The sequence below is a fragment of the Nicotiana tabacum genome, chromosome 10 (assembly GCF_000715075.1).
Source record: "Nicotiana tabacum cultivar K326 chromosome 10, ASM71507v2, whole genome shotgun sequence".
Lineage (NCBI taxonomy): Eukaryota > Viridiplantae > Streptophyta > Magnoliopsida > Solanales > Solanaceae > Nicotiana > Nicotiana tabacum.
This window is the reverse complement of record NC_134089.1, coordinates 38,499,785-38,518,708: the sequence shown is the minus strand read 5'-3', so window position 1 is coordinate 38,518,708 and position 18,924 is coordinate 38,499,785. Positions and strand designations below refer to the sequence as shown.

Below are 18,924 nucleotides of genomic sequence, written 5' to 3'. Positions count from 1 at the left end.
GAATATGTTTATTTGTTTTGTTTAAGCTTAATTCGAATTTGAATAAAACTTGCTTGTTATTGTTGTTGAAACTTTTTATTTATGTTCATACTTTGTTTGATTGTTCTTGAATCCGAAATTAGTATAAGTTTGATTTTCTTGTTTGTTGTTTATCATTTATGATTATTTCTTCAGTTTGCTTCATGATCTTGTTTAGTTTTAATATAGAAATTGTTGGTTGTAATGTTGTTAGATTTGATTTTAAGTTCAAATAATTATTGAATTTAGAAATCTGAAAGTAGGTTTGTTTGTTGCTAAAAATATTGTTCAATCAAAATTTTAGTTGTTCTTTGTTGTTCATCATTTAGTTTGAATTTGTTGTGCGAATTTGTGTAGAAATTGGTCATATTGGCTATATTTTGGTTGAGTTTGATTAATTGATTGGTTATAGCTGATGGGGTAGTTTGGTAAATTGCAGTACGTTCAGGGGTAAATTGGTAATTGTAATAAGGTCGGAGGGGTAGTTTAGGAATTGTACATTTTGTAATTCTTTATGTTAAGCATGGGAGACAAAATGTAATGGGGTGTGGGTGATATAATTGTTTATGTTAGGCATGAGGGACAAGATATAATGGTGGGGAATAATGCATTTGTTTAATATAAGCATGGGGGACAAGATATAATGGGGTATTTGTTTAATAAAGTGGGGGACAAAACATTAAGTAGTGGGATTAAAAGGAGGATGAGTGAGAAGATAATGAGTTTGGTAGGAGAAAGTGGTTGATTTATTAATTGACCAAAGGGTTTGGGATGAGAATAAATAAGAGAGCTTGAATCAGATTTAAGGGGAGATAATACAGAAGAAAATTTGAAGAGAGAAGAAATTCCGAAAAATACCAAGACTTTAGAAAAATAAAAAGAAAAACATTCTGGAAATTCAAAAGAAGAAGAATATACACCTGATATACAATCCAAATATTCTGATATACGGATTCAGAAATTAAGGGTTAAACAGTAACTAGTCTTTCAAAATCTGATAAGATTCCCTTTGCTTCTGTCCGTTGATTGTTGTTGTTGTGTCTGGATTTTTGTCTTGATTTTAAAATCTGTCACTAAGTTTCTCGTTGCTGGTTGTTACTGGTTGCTGGAGTTGGTGTTGTATGCTACTGAATTTCTGCTGATCTCCCTTTTCTTTTGCTTCCAATATCAGGTACACAACTGACACGCTGATTATTGTAAACTGAAACAGGAAGCATGAATACGAAAAAATGAAGAGTTGAAGTTCTAAATTTATTTAATTATATTCTGAATTTTATTTGTATATATAAATTATTTAGCTTACAAAAATCAGAATCATGTAGCTATTTAATATATATAGTGGAACATCTGACGATAGCTTAACGGATGAACTATCTATATATTGCCTAAAAATAAATGAATGGTGTAGCAACTCCGTCTAGTTAAAAATCAAACGAATAGGCCATTTCGAACTTGTAGGAATATTGTTTAGTTAAATAATATTGGTTAATTTCAGCATGTAAATGGTTTAGGATTAAAATTAGATTGCTAAGTTTTTTTTTAACTGAGAACATGCCTAGTATAATGTAACTAGGTAATAACATGTGAATAAGACGGCCCAGGTTTGGTTTTATGTCATACACGTTGGGCCTGGACCCGCATTGGCAACGGACTGCTCTGCTTGCATCATTTTCAGAATTTATGAATCATATTCGAAACTCAACTATAACAACTCAAGCATGTAAATAAATTAAGACCTTTTCTCTTTCGTTTTATAGAGACATAATAAAAAATGTAGTCATTGTAGGTTTATCCTTTCATAAAATGAGACGCCTCACCAAATAAAACAATGCAAATTGCGGGGCCCTCAATAACTGGTCATAATAAAATACTTAGAATTTGGGATGGACTGTTTAGTGAATTTCACTGCCTTCCCCAAAGACATTAAACACGTTAGACTCTTTAGGCGCGACTTAATTAAATTACATTCTTAAACTCGGGTGCGCATTTATGTGACCCAAATTCAAATCTCAACGGAGTCGGAATGTATTAACAACCATGGGTGCATTGACTGTGACGTGGTTCGAGACGCATTTTCACGACGTTGTAATTCTATAAAAATGATAAATAATAAAAGCGGTTTAAACTTAATGAAAGCACATAAGTAATAACATGTATTAAATTAGATATCTAGCCATTATAACAATTTAAGCGACCGTGCTAGAACCACGGGATTCGAGGGTGCATAACACCTTCCCTCGGGTCAACAGAATTCCTTACTTAGAATTTCTGGTTCGCAGACTTCATTTGGAAAGTCGAATATTTTCCTCGATTTGGGATTCAAGATAAACCGGTGACTTGGGACACCAAAAGCCAAACCTTTCCCAAGTGGCGACTCTGAATTAAATAAATAATCTAATTTCGAATATTGTCACTTAAATTGGAAAAACTCCCTCGCGCATTTTACCTTTCGGAGCGGCCGCGCAAAAAGGAGGTGTGACACATATAATTTAAGCCTTTCTATCTAGTTATTAATTTCATTCTCCGACTAAAATTATCATAAAAGTTTCCAGCAATAACTTAAGTACTACTTTTGCAGTAGGCTAAAAAGGCAAAAACAAATTAGTAATTATCAAATACAACCAAGGTTTTTTTGATCAACTAATGAATAAAAAATTGATAAACATAAATCAGGACACAAATCCAACAGTGACGCTTTAACCAAGGTACTCAATCAATTCTGAGTAACCACTTTAATTATTTATGTTTGCTATATCCCCGTAACATGGAAATTTTAACTTATAAAATAACCATATAGATTTATGAGCCACAAACGTTAATATCATAACTAATGGAAGTACATCTCTTTAAAACTTAACAAAACTGTAGCAGCTAGAAACCTTTTTTTTTACCAATGCCGCCGCCAACAACAAATATCAAGGTTTTACAAAAATTTGTTATTATATTTTATATATGAAAATCAATCACAACTTCCAGCATATTCAATCAAACATAGCCGCTAAATACAGATGAATTAATTGTTTTGGGGAGAAATAGTGTCGAACTGTTGTCGTCTAAAATTTTTACGATAGTTCTTTTCGTTTTAAACTCAAGATTACATCTTGATCTTAATCTCGAAACTATGGTGGCTCTGATACCAACTGTAAGATAATTAATTTGCAGCCATAGCAAAGATTAAGACACAATCATACAGATATTAAATTATAATCTTGCGTTAGAGTCTAAGGAAGCGTACCGTTAAACTCCATCGATTTAGCAGCGACAACAAACAACGATTAAGCCTGAGACCAACTTCCACGATCCACTAGCTGCGCGCTCTCACAGCCCGAAGAACTTGACTGATGGGACGTCTACCGTTACCACATATTCAAAAGGCAGAATACGCTAGGGTTTTCTAATAGCTAGGGAAAGGGGGGTTGGCCTCTATTTATAAAGAGTGCCTACCCATCACAGGCTAATAGTTATTGGGCCTCACTTATCCATACACAGGTGCTCCAATCTTCAGTATATTATGCTGGAACATTTCGTATGTTGTAAGTCCAACATAATATGCTGGAAGTTCATACACAGGTGCACAATCTCCAATATATTATGCGGACACTTTCCGTGTTGCAGCCAAATAGTGACTATTTTTCAATGGCTTTACAAACGTTGGTTATTTTTCAATTACCAATCTGAAAACTGGTTAGCTCGTGCTATTTTCACCAAAAAATTTTGCAAACAAACGAGGTTCGCAAAAATAGCTTTTTTCTTCTTCTCTTTTTGCCATTTTCCAACAAACGCCTAAAACATCCTTGTTTAGTTACAAGGCCTCGCTATGAGTCGATCCATCCGATAGTCTAGTTATAAGGACTCATTATTCATTGGATAATGTGTGGGATTGTTACACAAAATAGCCCGTCAGATTTAATGTTTACTGTTTCTAGTTGGTATATATAGATTATACATTGATTATACATAGTTATATATATATATAAGAGATTAGGTGGGCGGCTATTTGGGTTAATTCTTCAAAATATATTAGGGCCCAAATAAATGTGTGCTTTGTAGTATGGCCCATTCTCGTGTCTAGAACGGGTGATTGACAGGAATAACCTCCTAAGGGGTTGATCGTGCTATTTATACATCATGTCCTTTATAATTTAAATTTAAGAGAATGACCTTTTAATCTCTTATGTGTAAAAGACAGATTTCTTATAAGTAAAAGTAAATTTCTCATGTGTAAAAAAAGAAGTAGGGTCATAAAACTAAAAACACGTTTGTAAAGAGTCAAAAAACCAATACCCGGGGTTGACCTTAGTGAACTTACTAAAATAGACGGTATTCAAAAAATGCTCCCGAATCCGCCACTGTTATTGCTCTTTATGATTTTTTTCTACCGGATTTGTAGAGTTTATGCAATATTTACTCAACCTACATGTTAAGTTATTCATCAAAGTTCGATTGACATGATTTTGTTCTTCAGGAATTTTTCTACCATATTAGTAGGGGCTATCCTATATTTACTCTACCTATTTGTTTAGTTATTCTTCGAAGTTTACCCAATTGACATGATTTTTGTGAGTCGTTTTGACAAAGTGTTCTTCAAATTTACAACTTCAATTCGAATCAAACTACCCAAAATTTGCTCCAAATGATTTCCAATTTGAAATAAAGCTTCTATATAACAATACAAACAATCCCATATCACCAAATTATTCAAATAACACCAAATAAAAAGGACACACTTTGTCTTCTTCAACACCTTTGAAGGTACATAATGGAGTTTTGAACCTTTTAAAGTAAATCACTAAATTATATTTGAACTAAAAAATTAAGCATAAATTATTAACATTCAAACGATTTTAACAATAATGGATCATTAACGTTCCATTTCCACTACCAAACAAGAATTCATGTTCTAAATATTGAAGAACTATATTGTTCAGGTAAACAACGCGGACATTTAGCTAAGACCAATTAAAAAAGGGAATAATACGCTAAAATCTGTCTTGTTAGGGGACACGCCGTGCAATTGTTTTGGTCTGGAACTAGGAAATAACACTTTGTAGCCCTAAGCCCAGTGGGCCTTGCCCAATATTCAGCATGAAAATGGCGTGGGATAGCCACTATTAAAGGTGATATTTATTTTTTATCCAGCAATTCTAATGTTGAGCAAAAATAGCCACTACTCTATTAATATTAATATGAAAAGATATTTTTACCCTTTTTTCCATAGAACTGGAGCCTTGACAATTGCGAGAAGCGCAAGACAATTACCATTACCGGCGACCACCGGAACAACAACAACAACAATAACCCTAACCCTAAACAACTCATCGGAATCCTCCTCCTCATCGTCGTCGTCCAAATAGCAGCAGCAACATACAACAGAAACCCTAACTCTGAAACTGAAATAGAAGAAGAAGAGCGTTTCATGGAAGCCAGAAACAGTGGATAACGAGTTCCTCAACAAGAAGAGCTCTAAGATTTGTTGTATATTTCACAAGGAAAAGCCTTTTGATGAGGATGACAGCGATGATGATGAAAATGTGAATCAATCAAATAAGAAGGATCTATTGGTACAAGCTCAAAAGTTAAGGACAATAGGTCCTGAACTTAGGCTAAGAAGCTCAAAAGTTAAGGACAATAGGTCCTGAACTTACAGTTACAAGTTTAAAAGTTAAGGACAATAGGTACTGAAGTCCTGAACTTAGACTAACAAGCTCAAAAGTTAAGGACAATAGGTCCTGAACTTAGGCTAAGAATCCTAAAATTGAAGGACAATAGGTCCTGAACTTAGACTAACAAGCTCAAAAGTTGAGGACACTTGGTCTTGAACTTACAGTTACAAGTTCAAAAGTTAAGGACATGTAGTCCTGAAGTCCTGAAGTTAAGTTCAAAAGTTAAGGGCATGTAGTCCTAAAGTCTTGAAGTTAAGTTCAAAAGTTAAGGACATGTAGTCCTGAAGTCCTAAACTTAGAGTTCCAAGTTTAAAAGTTAAGGACATGTAGTCCTGAAGTCCTGAACTTAGAGTTACAAGTTTAAAAGTTAACCCTGCCTCTAGCACGACTCATTGGTGCTTGTGGACCCTGCCCGGGGGGCGTACTGATGATGATGAACCAGCTATAGATCCCACTGGCTGAGCTATGCTTGCATCATCTCTCATTGGACAATCCCTCATAACGTCGCCCGGATAACCACAAGTATAACACACACTTAATCCCATACGACACTGCCCGGTATGCTGCTTACCACATTGAGCACATCGCGGCACGGGCGCCCTCATCTGATTTGACTCACCCCTATATTGAGAACCTGAGGCCCTAAAATTCTAACCGGACCCTGAATATGAGGAACGATCAAATCTCTTACCGCCAAACTGAGGGGGCGTGCTAGCCGATGGCTGGATACCTCGGGTACTACTACCTTTGACCACCTCGAAACTCACCAGAAGGACCCGAAGACCTCGCTCTCTTATTCTGGGCCCTATCATGCTCACGATTGGCCCTATGTTTCTGTTTACACTCCTCTATACCCTGAGAGTATGCCTGAATATGAGAATAATCCATGTTTGGCTGAAGTGAGACCGATATACAATGGTTAAACAAGTGAGGCTCTAATCCTATCACGAATCAGTGAACCCGATCCTCCATCTTAGATACAATAGTGGGTGCATACCTAGCCAACGAATCAAACTGAAGACTATACTCCTGAACACTCATGTTACCCTGCCGAAGGGTCAAGAACCTATCAACTCTAGCCCGTCTAAGCTGTGGTGGCAGAAAATGACGAAGAAAAGCTTCTGTAAACTCCTACCATACTGCTGGAGGGGCATCCTTACCTCTAGGAAATTCCCAAGACTCGTACCAATTAACTGCAACATCTCGGAGTCTATAGGAAGCTAACTCAACTAACTCAGTCTCAATGGCCTTCATTACCCGTAATGTCCTCTACACTCTATCAATAAATACCTAAGGGTCCTCATTCAGATCTGCCCCAGTGAATACCAGAGGGTCTAAATTAGTGAAGTCACGAACCCTCGCACTAACGGACCTATCTGCATGACCAATACCTATTTCCTGACGCCGAGCCTGCGCGACTACTAATCGGGTTAATAGATGAATATCATCTATCATCTCCTGACCCGGTGTATCTGGCTGAGGTGCTCAATGAATAGGGGGGGGCGCTGGAGCTGGTGCCCCTCGGAGCTCTTCTAGAAAGGGCGGGATATGTGAAGTCTGATATGGAATCTTATTATGAGACTCTACCCGAGCCCTGATAACTCGTGGTGCTCGACTAGTAGTCTCACCAGCCATAAACTTTCCCTTCTGGGCGGCCATACTCTTTGGAGGCATCGCTGAAAATATAACATATCGGTAGGAACATGAATTCTTGTATCATACGATCTGAGATAAAAAGAGAGGATAACATCCTATATGTCCAGTAACCTCCTGTCTATAAGTGTGGTGCACAACACACCCATAAACAAGGCTCTACTAGACATGGTCTGTAGACAATCTGAGGACAAAACTGCTCTAATACCACTTTTGTCACGACCCAAACCAATGGGCCGCGACGGGTGCCCGAGTCCTACCTGTCAAACACCCTTAAGCATGCATCTAAGATATAAACCTGAATAACATCTGCTAAATTACGAGAATAATATACATGAAGGAAATCTGCCCAAAAAGTCATACATACATATACGTGCAACATACGCAGGGCGAGCCGACAAGGCTTCTATAGACGACTATACATCTCAAAACTGGAAGCCGGCAAGGCCACGTACTATCCAACTAGACATACTGTCTACAGACCTTTAATAGAAATATAACTGTACAAATATGGGACTGAGCCACATCATACCCATATATATATATACAGACACACACACACATACACACACAAACATATCGTACCAAAATCAAAAGTAGCTCCGGATCAAGTGGAGAACGTCAACTCTCGCTGATCAAGGATCCTAAGAAGGGAGACCGTCAACTTGCCTACCTGCACCTGCGGGCATGAAACGCAGACCCCATGAAATAGGGCGTCAGTATGAAAATGTACTGAGTATGTAAGGCATGAAAATCAGTACGTAAATGACATAGATGAAACATGGAATAAAGAAATCTATCTATAAATCTAATAACTTTGTAACTTCTGAAACATTTATAATGTCATGCACGTGCGTATAAATATCGTATCATGCATAAGTATGGGTGTACATAATATCATCAAGCCATTGAGGGCATCCCATCATATCGTCTCGGCCACTGTGGGCAACATCATCAATATATACCAGCTGATCAGGTGGTGGTGCGTATATAACGCTGTAACCTTTTCCCATATCTCATATATATATATTTACATATATACGCGTATATAACGCCATCTGCTCATGGGTCAATGCACATGTATAAATGGGTGAAATGCATGAAAAATACGTAATAATCTCAATATTCCTTCCGGATAAAATTTTTCAACTGCATGTTATTCTGAGACCCATGAATAGAAGATAATAATAATTCACATGGGGAATCAAGAATATAGAAACCCCTAATATTTCTATGAATAGAGTAATTTATGAAAACTATGCATTTGCACGTTTCTTCGGTATAATTTGGACCATGCAAAAAGAAAGAAAGGATAGCGTTAACATACCTGGAGTAGGAAAAACTTCGTATAATATTCCTGGCGAAGATTGCACCGTATTCTTTTAGAAGCTTGAAATTAGCTTTTGTTGAAAGAAATTAGCTTCAACAGAAATTAGCTACGGACTATGCAAAATTAGCTTTCAACACAAATTAGCTTTTGTTGAAAGAAATTTGAAGATGGTTACTGTTTCCATGGAGGCTATCGTCTCTTTTGATTCCAAAATGACAATCTGTTTAGTCTTTGTAAAGTTTCTTAATTCTGATGGTATTAATCATATTAATACATCCCTTTCTTAGCCACCAATTGCCATCTAGTCATGGATAGCAAGAGTCATACCTTCACTTTGTTGCCTTCTGCCATGTTTTTTGAGTATAATTTTGTAAATTTTAATCCATTTATTAGTTAATTGGGTAATATTCCGTTACCCGGTAATTAATCAATTACCCGCATAATTAAAAAATTACCTCAAATTACTACTTATTTTTAATATACTTTATAAATACTTTATACATTATACTACTGTGGTCATATGGTACCTTGCATGGTACTAGTTTATAATTATCGGGTATTATCGCTCGACCCGTATTTTATTCCAAATTAGCCATTTTCAACGAAACTTATTTTTTTATTCGTGTACCCCTTTATCCTTCATAACACTTATTTATCGCTTGTTATAAACAGCGTAAATACGTTAACGTCAAGATGATCTCATTCCCGAGTTTATATCAATTAACTGAAGACAAAAATTTTAACGTACGAAAATGTAAGATGTAACAATAACGGTACCCAGAAAGTGCCAAGCCTAACCTTGGTAGAGTAGTGACGAGGTCAGGTCAGGGCCCTACAAGAATATAATAATTTAAGACAGAAAATATAGCAATGTAATAAGAGACTGGAAATTTAACGAGGAGAAACTACAGAAAGATAACAGCACAACACATAGGGATAAACAACAGGGGCACTCCCGAGATACCATCTCGTAGTCCCAAAAGTAAATGCTCAATAGGGGATCTCCCGAGGTACCACCTCGTAGTCCCAAAAGTAAACGCACAGCTCGAAACCGATGGAAAATAACAGTTAACAACAAGAAGCCTACAGTTTAAGACTAAATACAAATCAAGGAAAAAGAATAGGAAATCAACTAAGCACGCTGCACAAATTTCAAATAAGCAATTAAGACACGTAGATATGCGATATTAGGTTAAACAAGATAACAACACTTGCTGATATAACTCAATTAAGATGCAACAGGTTACTGTTTAGTAAAAACCGAATTTTACAATAATTATCTCGTGTACTCACTCGTCACCTCGCGTACACAGCACTCACATATCATAAAATTATCACAACAGTACCAAATCCTAGGGGGACTTCCTCCACACAAGGTTAGGCGAGCCACTTACCTTGACAAAGCTCAATCAGTCAATAATGATGCCTTTTCCTCGACTTTCCGACTTCGAATAGTACAAATCTAGCCAAAAGCAATTACATACTATAAATATAACTTTAAGAAACCAATCTAATTAATGAAATCAAAACTTTAACAAGAAATTCGAAAATCGCCCCAAAAAGTTGACCCGGGCCCACGTCTCGGAATAGGGTAAAAGTTAAAAAATATGAACATCCATTCAACCACGAGTCCACCCATACCAAAATTACTCGAATTCGATGCCAAAATCTCAATCAAAATCCCAAAATTCGGTTGAAGAACTTTTCCCACTTTTTTCAAATTTCTCAATCCAAAACCTTAATTAAAGGATGAAATTAACGATGGATTAGTGGATATTGATCAAAAATAAGTGTAGAATTCTTGCCCAAAAAGTTTCCTCTGAAAATCCCTCCGAATCTCGCATAAATCTGGGCACACTATCTCTAGTTATGAAGAAAATGATAAACCCTCGATTTTGAAATGTTTATATCTGCCCAGTAAAATCCTTCTTCGCAAACGCGGAAGCCTCCTCGCGTTCGCGAAGCATAACAATTCCTTCAGTCCAAAACCTCCTTCGTGAACGCGGAAGCTTACACAACCTGGCCCTTCGCGAACGTGAGACTCTCGCCGCGAACACGTATACCAATTGTCTGGTGACCCGACGGACCAGTGTCACGACCCCAATTTTCCACCGTCGGGATTGTGATGGCGCCTAACATTGTACTCGCTAGGTAAGCCAACGATACAGAATATTTCACCTTTTTCCTTTATCTTTTAATAATTAAAACTTAACAAAATAAATCAGCGGAAATAAATGCAGAAGAACACAATTTAAAAGATTATCTTTATGCAATAACGAAAACCGAAATAATTTCCACCTAGAACTGGTATCACAACTCACGAATAGTGTACGAATACTACAAATAATGGTCTGAACAAAAAGTTTACATCTGTCTCGAAAGTATATAAAACAGAAATGAAGTAGGATAGAAGGAGACTCCAGGGCCTGCGGACACTCCAGAATGCAGCAATATCAACCAACTTCTCCATCAGCCACTAGCTCCAAAATCTGCACAAGAAGTGCAGAGTACAGTATCAGTACAACCGACCCCATGTACTGGTAAGTGTCGAGCCTAACCTTGACGAAGTAGTGACGAGGCTACGGTGGGGCATCACAACATATACAACCTACAACAGTTTATACTAAAACGGAAAGGAAATACATAATGAAATATAATAGGAACTTGCATTAAATGAATACGGAAACCAGCCGTTCTACCAGTACTCAGCTATAACCAATCCTTAGGGAATTTCAACATCACAATAATGAACTTCAACAGAAATGAATACAAAAAAAATAGCTGATGCGGCATACATCTCGATCCCCACCATACAAACAATATCAATATCAATATTCACCCTTACTACTCGTTGTTGCGGCGTGCAACCTGATCCCACCAGTCCACCCTTATTACTCCTCAACACATATCATCCTTATTCCTCCTATTGCGGCGCGCAACCCGATCCCACATGTCCACCCTTATTCCTCCTGTTGCGGTGTTCAACCCGATCCCAATATATATATATATATAAACACCAATCACAAAGATAAAAATAAGTGTTTCACAAGTTAACTAAAATTCTCCACAACACTTACACCTCAATCCACACAATGGAATATCACTACGATTATGAAACTTCACCAGTTAAAACTACAAAGTGAGACCAACCAAAGTATGGCATGAAGCACCAATAAACCAATATGAGACAAAAGGGTAATAAAACGAAACCGTGAAACAAATAAATACTTCAATAAAGAAAACAATAGTTAATATGAAGCAATTAGACATGAAAAATTTATGAGCAAATAGCAATTAAGACAGGAGAGCAATATATAGGGAAACAACGAAGGGAACATGCTAGAATGATAATTTGGTAGCGCATAGGTACTCGTCACCTCACCTATACGCCACACACATGAAATTCCACAAAGCAAATAAGTCGGGGATTCCTAATCCCTCAAGTCAAGGTTAGATCAAATACTTACCTCAAGCCAACGGGTATTTCAAAGCTCAATCACCACTTTACCTCTCGATTTCACCACCAATTCACTCATATCTAGTCATAATTATCTTAATAACATTAATAAATGCTATATAACTCAACTCCAATGCATAATGATCGGTTTTCTAATATTTTTCCCAAAAAGTCAAAAACCTGACCCCAGGTCCGCTTGGTCCAAATTCGAAATTCGGACCAAAATTCGATTACCCATTCACCCAGAGCCCGGATATACAATTGGTTTTGGAATCCGACTTCAAATTGAGGTGTAAATCCCCAATTTATAAAAAATTCCTAATTCTACCCAAACCCCCAATTTTTACCATAGAAATCTTAGATTTTTGGTTGGAAATTCATGAAATGTGATGGGAAAGTGAAAGAAAGTGGGTTAGGATCACTTACCAAAGTTTTGGGGAAGATTTGGTCTTGGGAGAATTGCCTCTAGGGTTTTAGGATTTGAAAAATGTGAAGAATGAGTGAAAATCCCGTCCAAGTTTCATTTTATTCAGCTGCAGATGTCGCAATTGCGAAGAACCATCGCAAATGCGAAGTTCCACACACTTCTGCTGCCATAGCAATTGCTATCAAGGACCTCTGAAAATGCGACAAAAGGATCGCATTTGCGATCACACCCCTTCCCAGACTTCCTTCGCAATTGCGAAGATTTGGTCGCATTTGCTGACTCTGCTGGCCTAGGCCTTCTTCACAATTGCGATGAGGCCTTTGAAATTTCCATGCCTGATGTGCTCGCATTTGCGAAGTCTGATCTCGCAATTGCGAGATCAGAGGCCTGCAACAGAACTGAATACCTGCAACATTTTTTCCAAGTCCAAAATACTCCATAGCCGATCAAAAACTCACCCGAGCCCTCGGGGCTCCAAACCAAACAGGCACACAAGTCTTAAAACATCCTACAAACTTGCTCGCGCGATCAAATTGCCAAAATAACATCTAACACTATGAATTCAATACCAAAACTCATGAAATTTTCAAGATAGTTCAAAATCTCTAACTTTTCAACCAAAGGTCCGAATCATGTCAAATCTCTTCCGTTTTCACCAAATTTCACAGATAGGGTCTAAATACCATAATGGACCTGTACCGGGCTCCGGAACTAAAATACGGGCCCGATACCAATAAGATCAAATCTTATTAAATTTCCAGAAACCATTATATTTTCAATTAAACAATTTTCTTTAAAAATTCATTTCTCGGCCTAGGGACCTCGGATTTCGATTCCAGGCATATGCCCAAGTTCCATATTTTTTTACGGAACCTCCGGGATCATCGAAACACGGGTCCGAGTCTGTTTACCCAAAATATTGACCGAAGTCAACTAAAACCATCTTTTTAAGCCAAAAATCATTATTTCTTAAATTCTTCACAAAAAAAGCTTTCCGGCATCGTGCCTGGACTGCGCACGTAAGTTGAGGAGAGATAAAAAGAGGTGTTTAAGGCCTTAAAACACGGAAAAGGATTCTAAAATAAAAGATGACCTTTTGGGTCATCACAACCAGCTTCTCTACGAGAAGACGAGGTCCCTATCGCGAACGCGTAGACCTCATACCTCAGAGCTTCGCAAACACGGGACCTACATCGTGAACGCGAAGCACAAAACTCCGCTGGCCTCCAGATACCTTACGCGAACGCGAGACCTCTTTCACAAATGCGATGAAGAAAACTAGTAACTAAAACACCAAATTTTTCTGTAATTCCAACAAGTCCAACTCTAGTCCATTAACCACCCGGAATCCACCCGAGGCCCCTCGGACCTTAACCAAACATTCCAACAAGTCCTAAAAAATCATACGAACTTAGTCGAGCCTTCACACCACATTAAACAACGCTAAAAATACGAATTGCATTCCAATTCAAACTTAATGAGCTTTGAAACTTCAAACTTCTACTACTGATGCCAAAACTTATCAAAACACGTCTGATTGACCCCAAATTTTGCACAAAAGCCATATTTGATATTACGGACCTACTCCAACTTTCGGTATCGGAATTCAATTCCGATATCAAAAAGTCCACTCCCGGTCAAACTTCCCAAAAATTCAAGTTTCGCCATTTCAAGCCTAATTCAGCTATAGACCTTCAAATAACAATTCAGACATGCACCTAGTCCAAAATCACCCAACGGAGCTGATGGAACCGACAAAACTCTATTCCGGAGTCGTCTTCATATAGTTCCAATTATGATCAAATTCCTAAAACTTAAGCTTCCATTTTAGGGACTAAATGTCCCATTTAACTCCAAAACCAAAAATAAAACTTGCCGGCAAGTCACATAAGCATAAAATGATACAGGGAAAGTAGTAGATAAAGGATCGGGGCTAATACTCTCAAAACGATTGGTCGGATCGTTACAAATTATTTGTCATTGGTTGACTTTGAGTTTTTATCATACGTGTGTTTGACGTATACATGTGGATTGTTTATGACTAGTAGTTGGTCAGAAACTTACTTGATATATTATATATCTTTTTTTATTCTTTTAAAAGTTTTGGTGCTTGAAAGTTGAAATATAAAACTACTACTTAATTACGATTTGTTCAATTAAGTTAATTGCATATAATAATCAATAAGATTTCTCTGAAAAAACACATACTATTACATTATATCCTAAGGACAAAACTATCAGTTTTATGACAAATGTTTATCCGGATGACAATGAATGTAAGCAATAATGATAGTGTTCAATAATCCAAAAATATAGGATATGACATTAAATAATAACAAGTACTAATAAATAGTATTTAAGTAAATAGAAATGTCTGAGTCACATGATCGAAAAGGCGTGAGATCTGTGAATATTCTCTCTGACAATGATGAATGATTAATACGCCTTTAAACACGTAGATTGTTCTTGGATCCAGTGGGAATGCTAGACAAGAATCTTAGCAAAAAGGTTAATTTTGTATGCTTGTAATAAGACCAGATTCTCTCTATAAAGTCAATGTGTTTTTTACAAGTGAATATCTTATGTCCCCTATCATTGTGTCTTTTTCTATTTATAGGGAACATGTTCCTAGAAACCCTAATAATACAGGTGTAGAGAATGAATATTCTCTTTTGTGTCCTATCTTAAAACTAGCCGTTATAACTTTATTTGAGATGCTCGACCTCGACCTTGAACTACGGTGACTTTACGACCTTGATCTTAGCTGACTCTTCAACTACACCCTTCATCGCTTCGAGACTACTTAAACTTGGGGCAGATCTTTGTGGAGACCTTACTGATAACACGTGGCAGTCAGCAAAGGATATCATGGTGGTGGCGTGGCTCGCCTGTATCAAAGATATTTTTTGGCCCATACAATTTATCCATTATAAAATGTCACTTACCATCTTTAATTTGCAGGTTGCTATCAAAAGTTACAAACTGGTATTAGTAACTTTGACAGAACAAAAATAATTTTATATTGTCAGTATATATAAAATAAAGTTTTTTCAGATTATATACAGCCAGTTATTAGCATCACCATTAGGAGGTTGACATGAATAGTTTATTTGGACAAGATATCAGAAGACTTCAAAATAAGTTCCTTTGCTGTTCAGCATTTGTATTAAGACGTCCGTAATCCATCATATTTAATTATAACAAATTCTGAAAAAATACGTAATGCCTACAATCAATCCCTCCACTCCCACCCCACAATACATCCACATAAAAAAATAAAAGTAAAAATAAGTTATGTCCACTTCAATTATATATATAAAAGTATCTGAAAAAGTCAATAGCTTATTTCTTGTTCTGCCGTTATTATTGTCTGTGTTTGTTGGAGCAAATAATCAAAGCAAAAGTATGGAGGATTTACCAGTTGTTGATGGAATACGAGCTACATCGTTAAGGATTAATAGCTATCCATCCCCAGCAGAATCCAACACTACCGCTACGACTTCACAAAAACATTCAAAATGCTTAATAAGTGTGCATTTCGTTCAAAAGGTAGTTGAATTTCTTCACACTCTTTCCGAATTCAGTGAAATTTTTCTTATGCTTGCGTCTTTGATTGAATGCAGTAATTTAATCTCGAGTTTCAAGTCTCTTGATTTGTACGTAGAGTGTCAAATATATGAATATATTGAGCAATTCATAAAAAAGACAATATGATTGGATCAATTAAATGGTCATGTTTGATTTTTGCAAAGTTGCTGGATCAATTAAATGTTCATGTTTAATTCACATGTACCAAATACGTGAAAGTTCTTTGATAATAATTGGTGGTGAGACGTGAAACCTGGACCTCTGTATGCTCTACATAATGTTGAAAAATGTGTGACCATCTCATATCTTCAATACGTATTAATATCCTTCTCAAATTATGATCACAAATGTTGTTAATTTCCCAGCTATTAAAGGTTTAATAGTTTTTTCACTATAATTACAGTTGATTGCAGAGCTTGTGGGAACCTACATGTTGATATTTGCTGGTTGTGCTGCTATAGTGTTAAATATAAACAAGGACAACGTTGTCACACTACCTGGAATTGCATCTGTTTGGGGACTTGTTGTTATGGTTTTGATTTACTCTGTTGGTCATGTCTCTGGTGCACATTTCAACCCTGCTGTTACCATTGCTTTTGCCTCTTGCAAAAGGTTTCCTTGGAATCAGGTAAACTATGGAATTAATACTATTCACAACTCTCCTTTATATTCATAAATTTATGAATTCATATCTTAGGAAGGGAGCCTTGGACCAACAATCAAGTTGTATCTGTGTGACCTATAGGCAGAGGCGGATGCAATGCATCGGCACCGGGTTTAATTGAAACCAGTACTTTTGATGCGGAACATAAATTTATATGTAAAAATTCATTAATATTGCAATATATAGCAATTTGAACCCATAACTTTAAAAAGACAATGAGTTCAATGCTAAAAACTTTAAATGATGAACCCATAAAACGTAAATTCTAGATCCGCCTCTGCCTATAAGTCTTGGGTTCGAGCCGTGCAATCATCTATTGATGCTTGCATCATGGTCGGCTGCGTACATCACACCCCCTTAGAGTGTAGGTGTTTCCGGATCCTGCGTGAATGCGAGATATTTTTTGCACCGGGATGCCCTTTTTGTTGTTGTTGTTGTTGTTGTTGTTGTTGTTGTTGTTATTGTGATTACTGGATTAATTGTGCAGGTACCGGCCTATATTTTGGTTCAAGTCATAGGATCCACTCTAGCTAGTGGAAGCCTTCGACTAATATTTAATGGCAAAGAAGACCAGTTTGTAGGAACAGTTCCAGCAGGAACAAATATGCAGGCTTTTATACTTGAGTTCATAGCCACATTCTACCTCATGTTTGTCATCTCTGGTGTTGCTACTGATGATCGAGCTGTTAGTACTCCTATTTCATTGACGTGCTTAATTTATATTCACCGATAGTTTAAAGTATTTTTATACTATCAATATAGCTTAATCAATAACACACTTTATTTTACTGAAAATGTCGATTGCAGAGTGTAATGTAATTTAGTATATCTTACGCTTTGATGCAGATGAAACACTTCTCTGGGGTTGCAATTGGAGCCACTGTTTCACTTGATATATTGTTCTCCGGGTACTAGTTTCACTTTTCATTTCATGTCTATGTTTTGTGCTTTGTTTGTCCCAAATATATGTTTGTTTTCTTTATAAAAAGGTAGCCCAGTGCACAAAGCATCACGCAAAGGATTCAAGGAAGGGCCGCATCCAAGGGGTGTAATATGTCTAATTTCTAAATGAAAGAAAATTTTGATTTTACTTTTTTTCTTCTTCTAGACTTCGGTAAGAGTATATGCAAAACAAAGGAATTTTTAATTGTATCAACTAAAAGTGGTTGGATTTTATAAAGATTAAAAAAAATAGTAACAAAAAGGTAAAGAGGGAAATTGCCTTATCTGAAGGACCATATATTTTCTTGATGCACAGGCCATTAACAGGGGCATCAATGAACCCTGCAAGGAGTTTGGGACCAGCAATTGTTACAGGTCATTACAAAGGGCTATGGATTTACATTATAGGGCCAACTTTAGGGGCCATATTTGGTGCTTGGACTTACAATCTTATGAGACTCACAAATAAGTCATGGTATGAAACTAATAAGTCTTCATATATTATGCACCTTTGAAAAAAGAAGTTTGATTTGCTAATCTTTTTATTTTCCTGTGAAGGGGTGAAGCTGTAAAAGAGATTTCAGAGTCACAAAAAGTTATAGAAGTATCCTCAAAAGACAAGGTTATATGCAAGTGTAGTGAAGGGTGGACATGCATTGTAACCAAAACTGAAGAACCAGAAGCACACAACATCTTCTTTGAATGTGGTGATGAAGGTTGTGTGTGTATTATTGATGAAACACACACTCTGAAAAAGCATGTATATGTATATGATAAGACAAAAAGGAGAAGGAGCTACAAAATGTATATTTAAGGGCATCAATTATATATTTATGCAATTAAGTTGCTTAAAATGTAACTGCAAGTAACTGTTTATAATAAGTGTGAAAGCTGAAGCGAAAGAATTGCAGTGAAAGCTTCATTGTTTGTTATTCTCTGTAGGCACAATATATGCTTATATATATGTTACAATATAGGACTATGACAAGCCAAGAAGAACTCTAAATATACCAATTACTTAAGCATATCGATCACCATGGAGTTACTCCTGTACAAGTGACTCTGTTTTTGTAGAGGTCTTCATGAGATATTCTAGTTGTACAATAACTTGGATATTGACTAGATCAATTAATTAAGCGTTAAATTACCCAAATCTATGTCGGGCTTATGAGGCTCCATTAC

At 36.7% G+C, this 18,924-nt stretch overlaps 1 protein-coding gene across 1 annotated transcript; it reads left to right on the top strand.

Annotated features, from left to right (window-relative positions):
* Positions 1-15,913: 15,913 nt before the first annotated feature.
* On the top strand, positions 15,914-18,719 carry LOC107832283 (nodulin-26-like). The gene is made up of 6 exons (XM_075223593.1): positions 15,914-16,097; positions 16,540-16,764; positions 17,288-17,485; positions 17,647-17,708; positions 18,059-18,217; positions 18,301-18,719. Exons 1-6 carry the CDS (start codon positions 15,954-15,956, stop codon positions 18,554-18,556), a joined length of 1,044 nt encoding a protein of 347 aa, XP_075079694.1. The 5' UTR covers positions 15,914-15,953; the 3' UTR covers positions 18,557-18,719.
* Positions 18,720-18,924: the final 205 nt, after the last annotated feature.

What these genes read in the sequence shown, in the direction of transcription:
- LOC107832283 (XM_075223593.1), top strand. Translation starts at nt 15,954, where the DNA reads ATGGAGGATTTACCAGTTGTTGATGGAATACGAGCTACATCGTTAAGG. An exon ending in GTGTGCATTTCGTTCAAAAG is followed by an intron (nt 16,098 to 16,539) that starts GTAGTTGAATTT and finishes CTATAATTACAG; the next exon opens with TTGATTGCAGAGCTTGTGGG. An exon ending in TTGCTACTGATGATCGAGCT is followed by an intron (nt 17,486 to 17,646) that starts GTTAGTACTCCT and finishes GCTTTGATGCAG; the next exon opens with ATGAAACACTTCTCTGGGGT.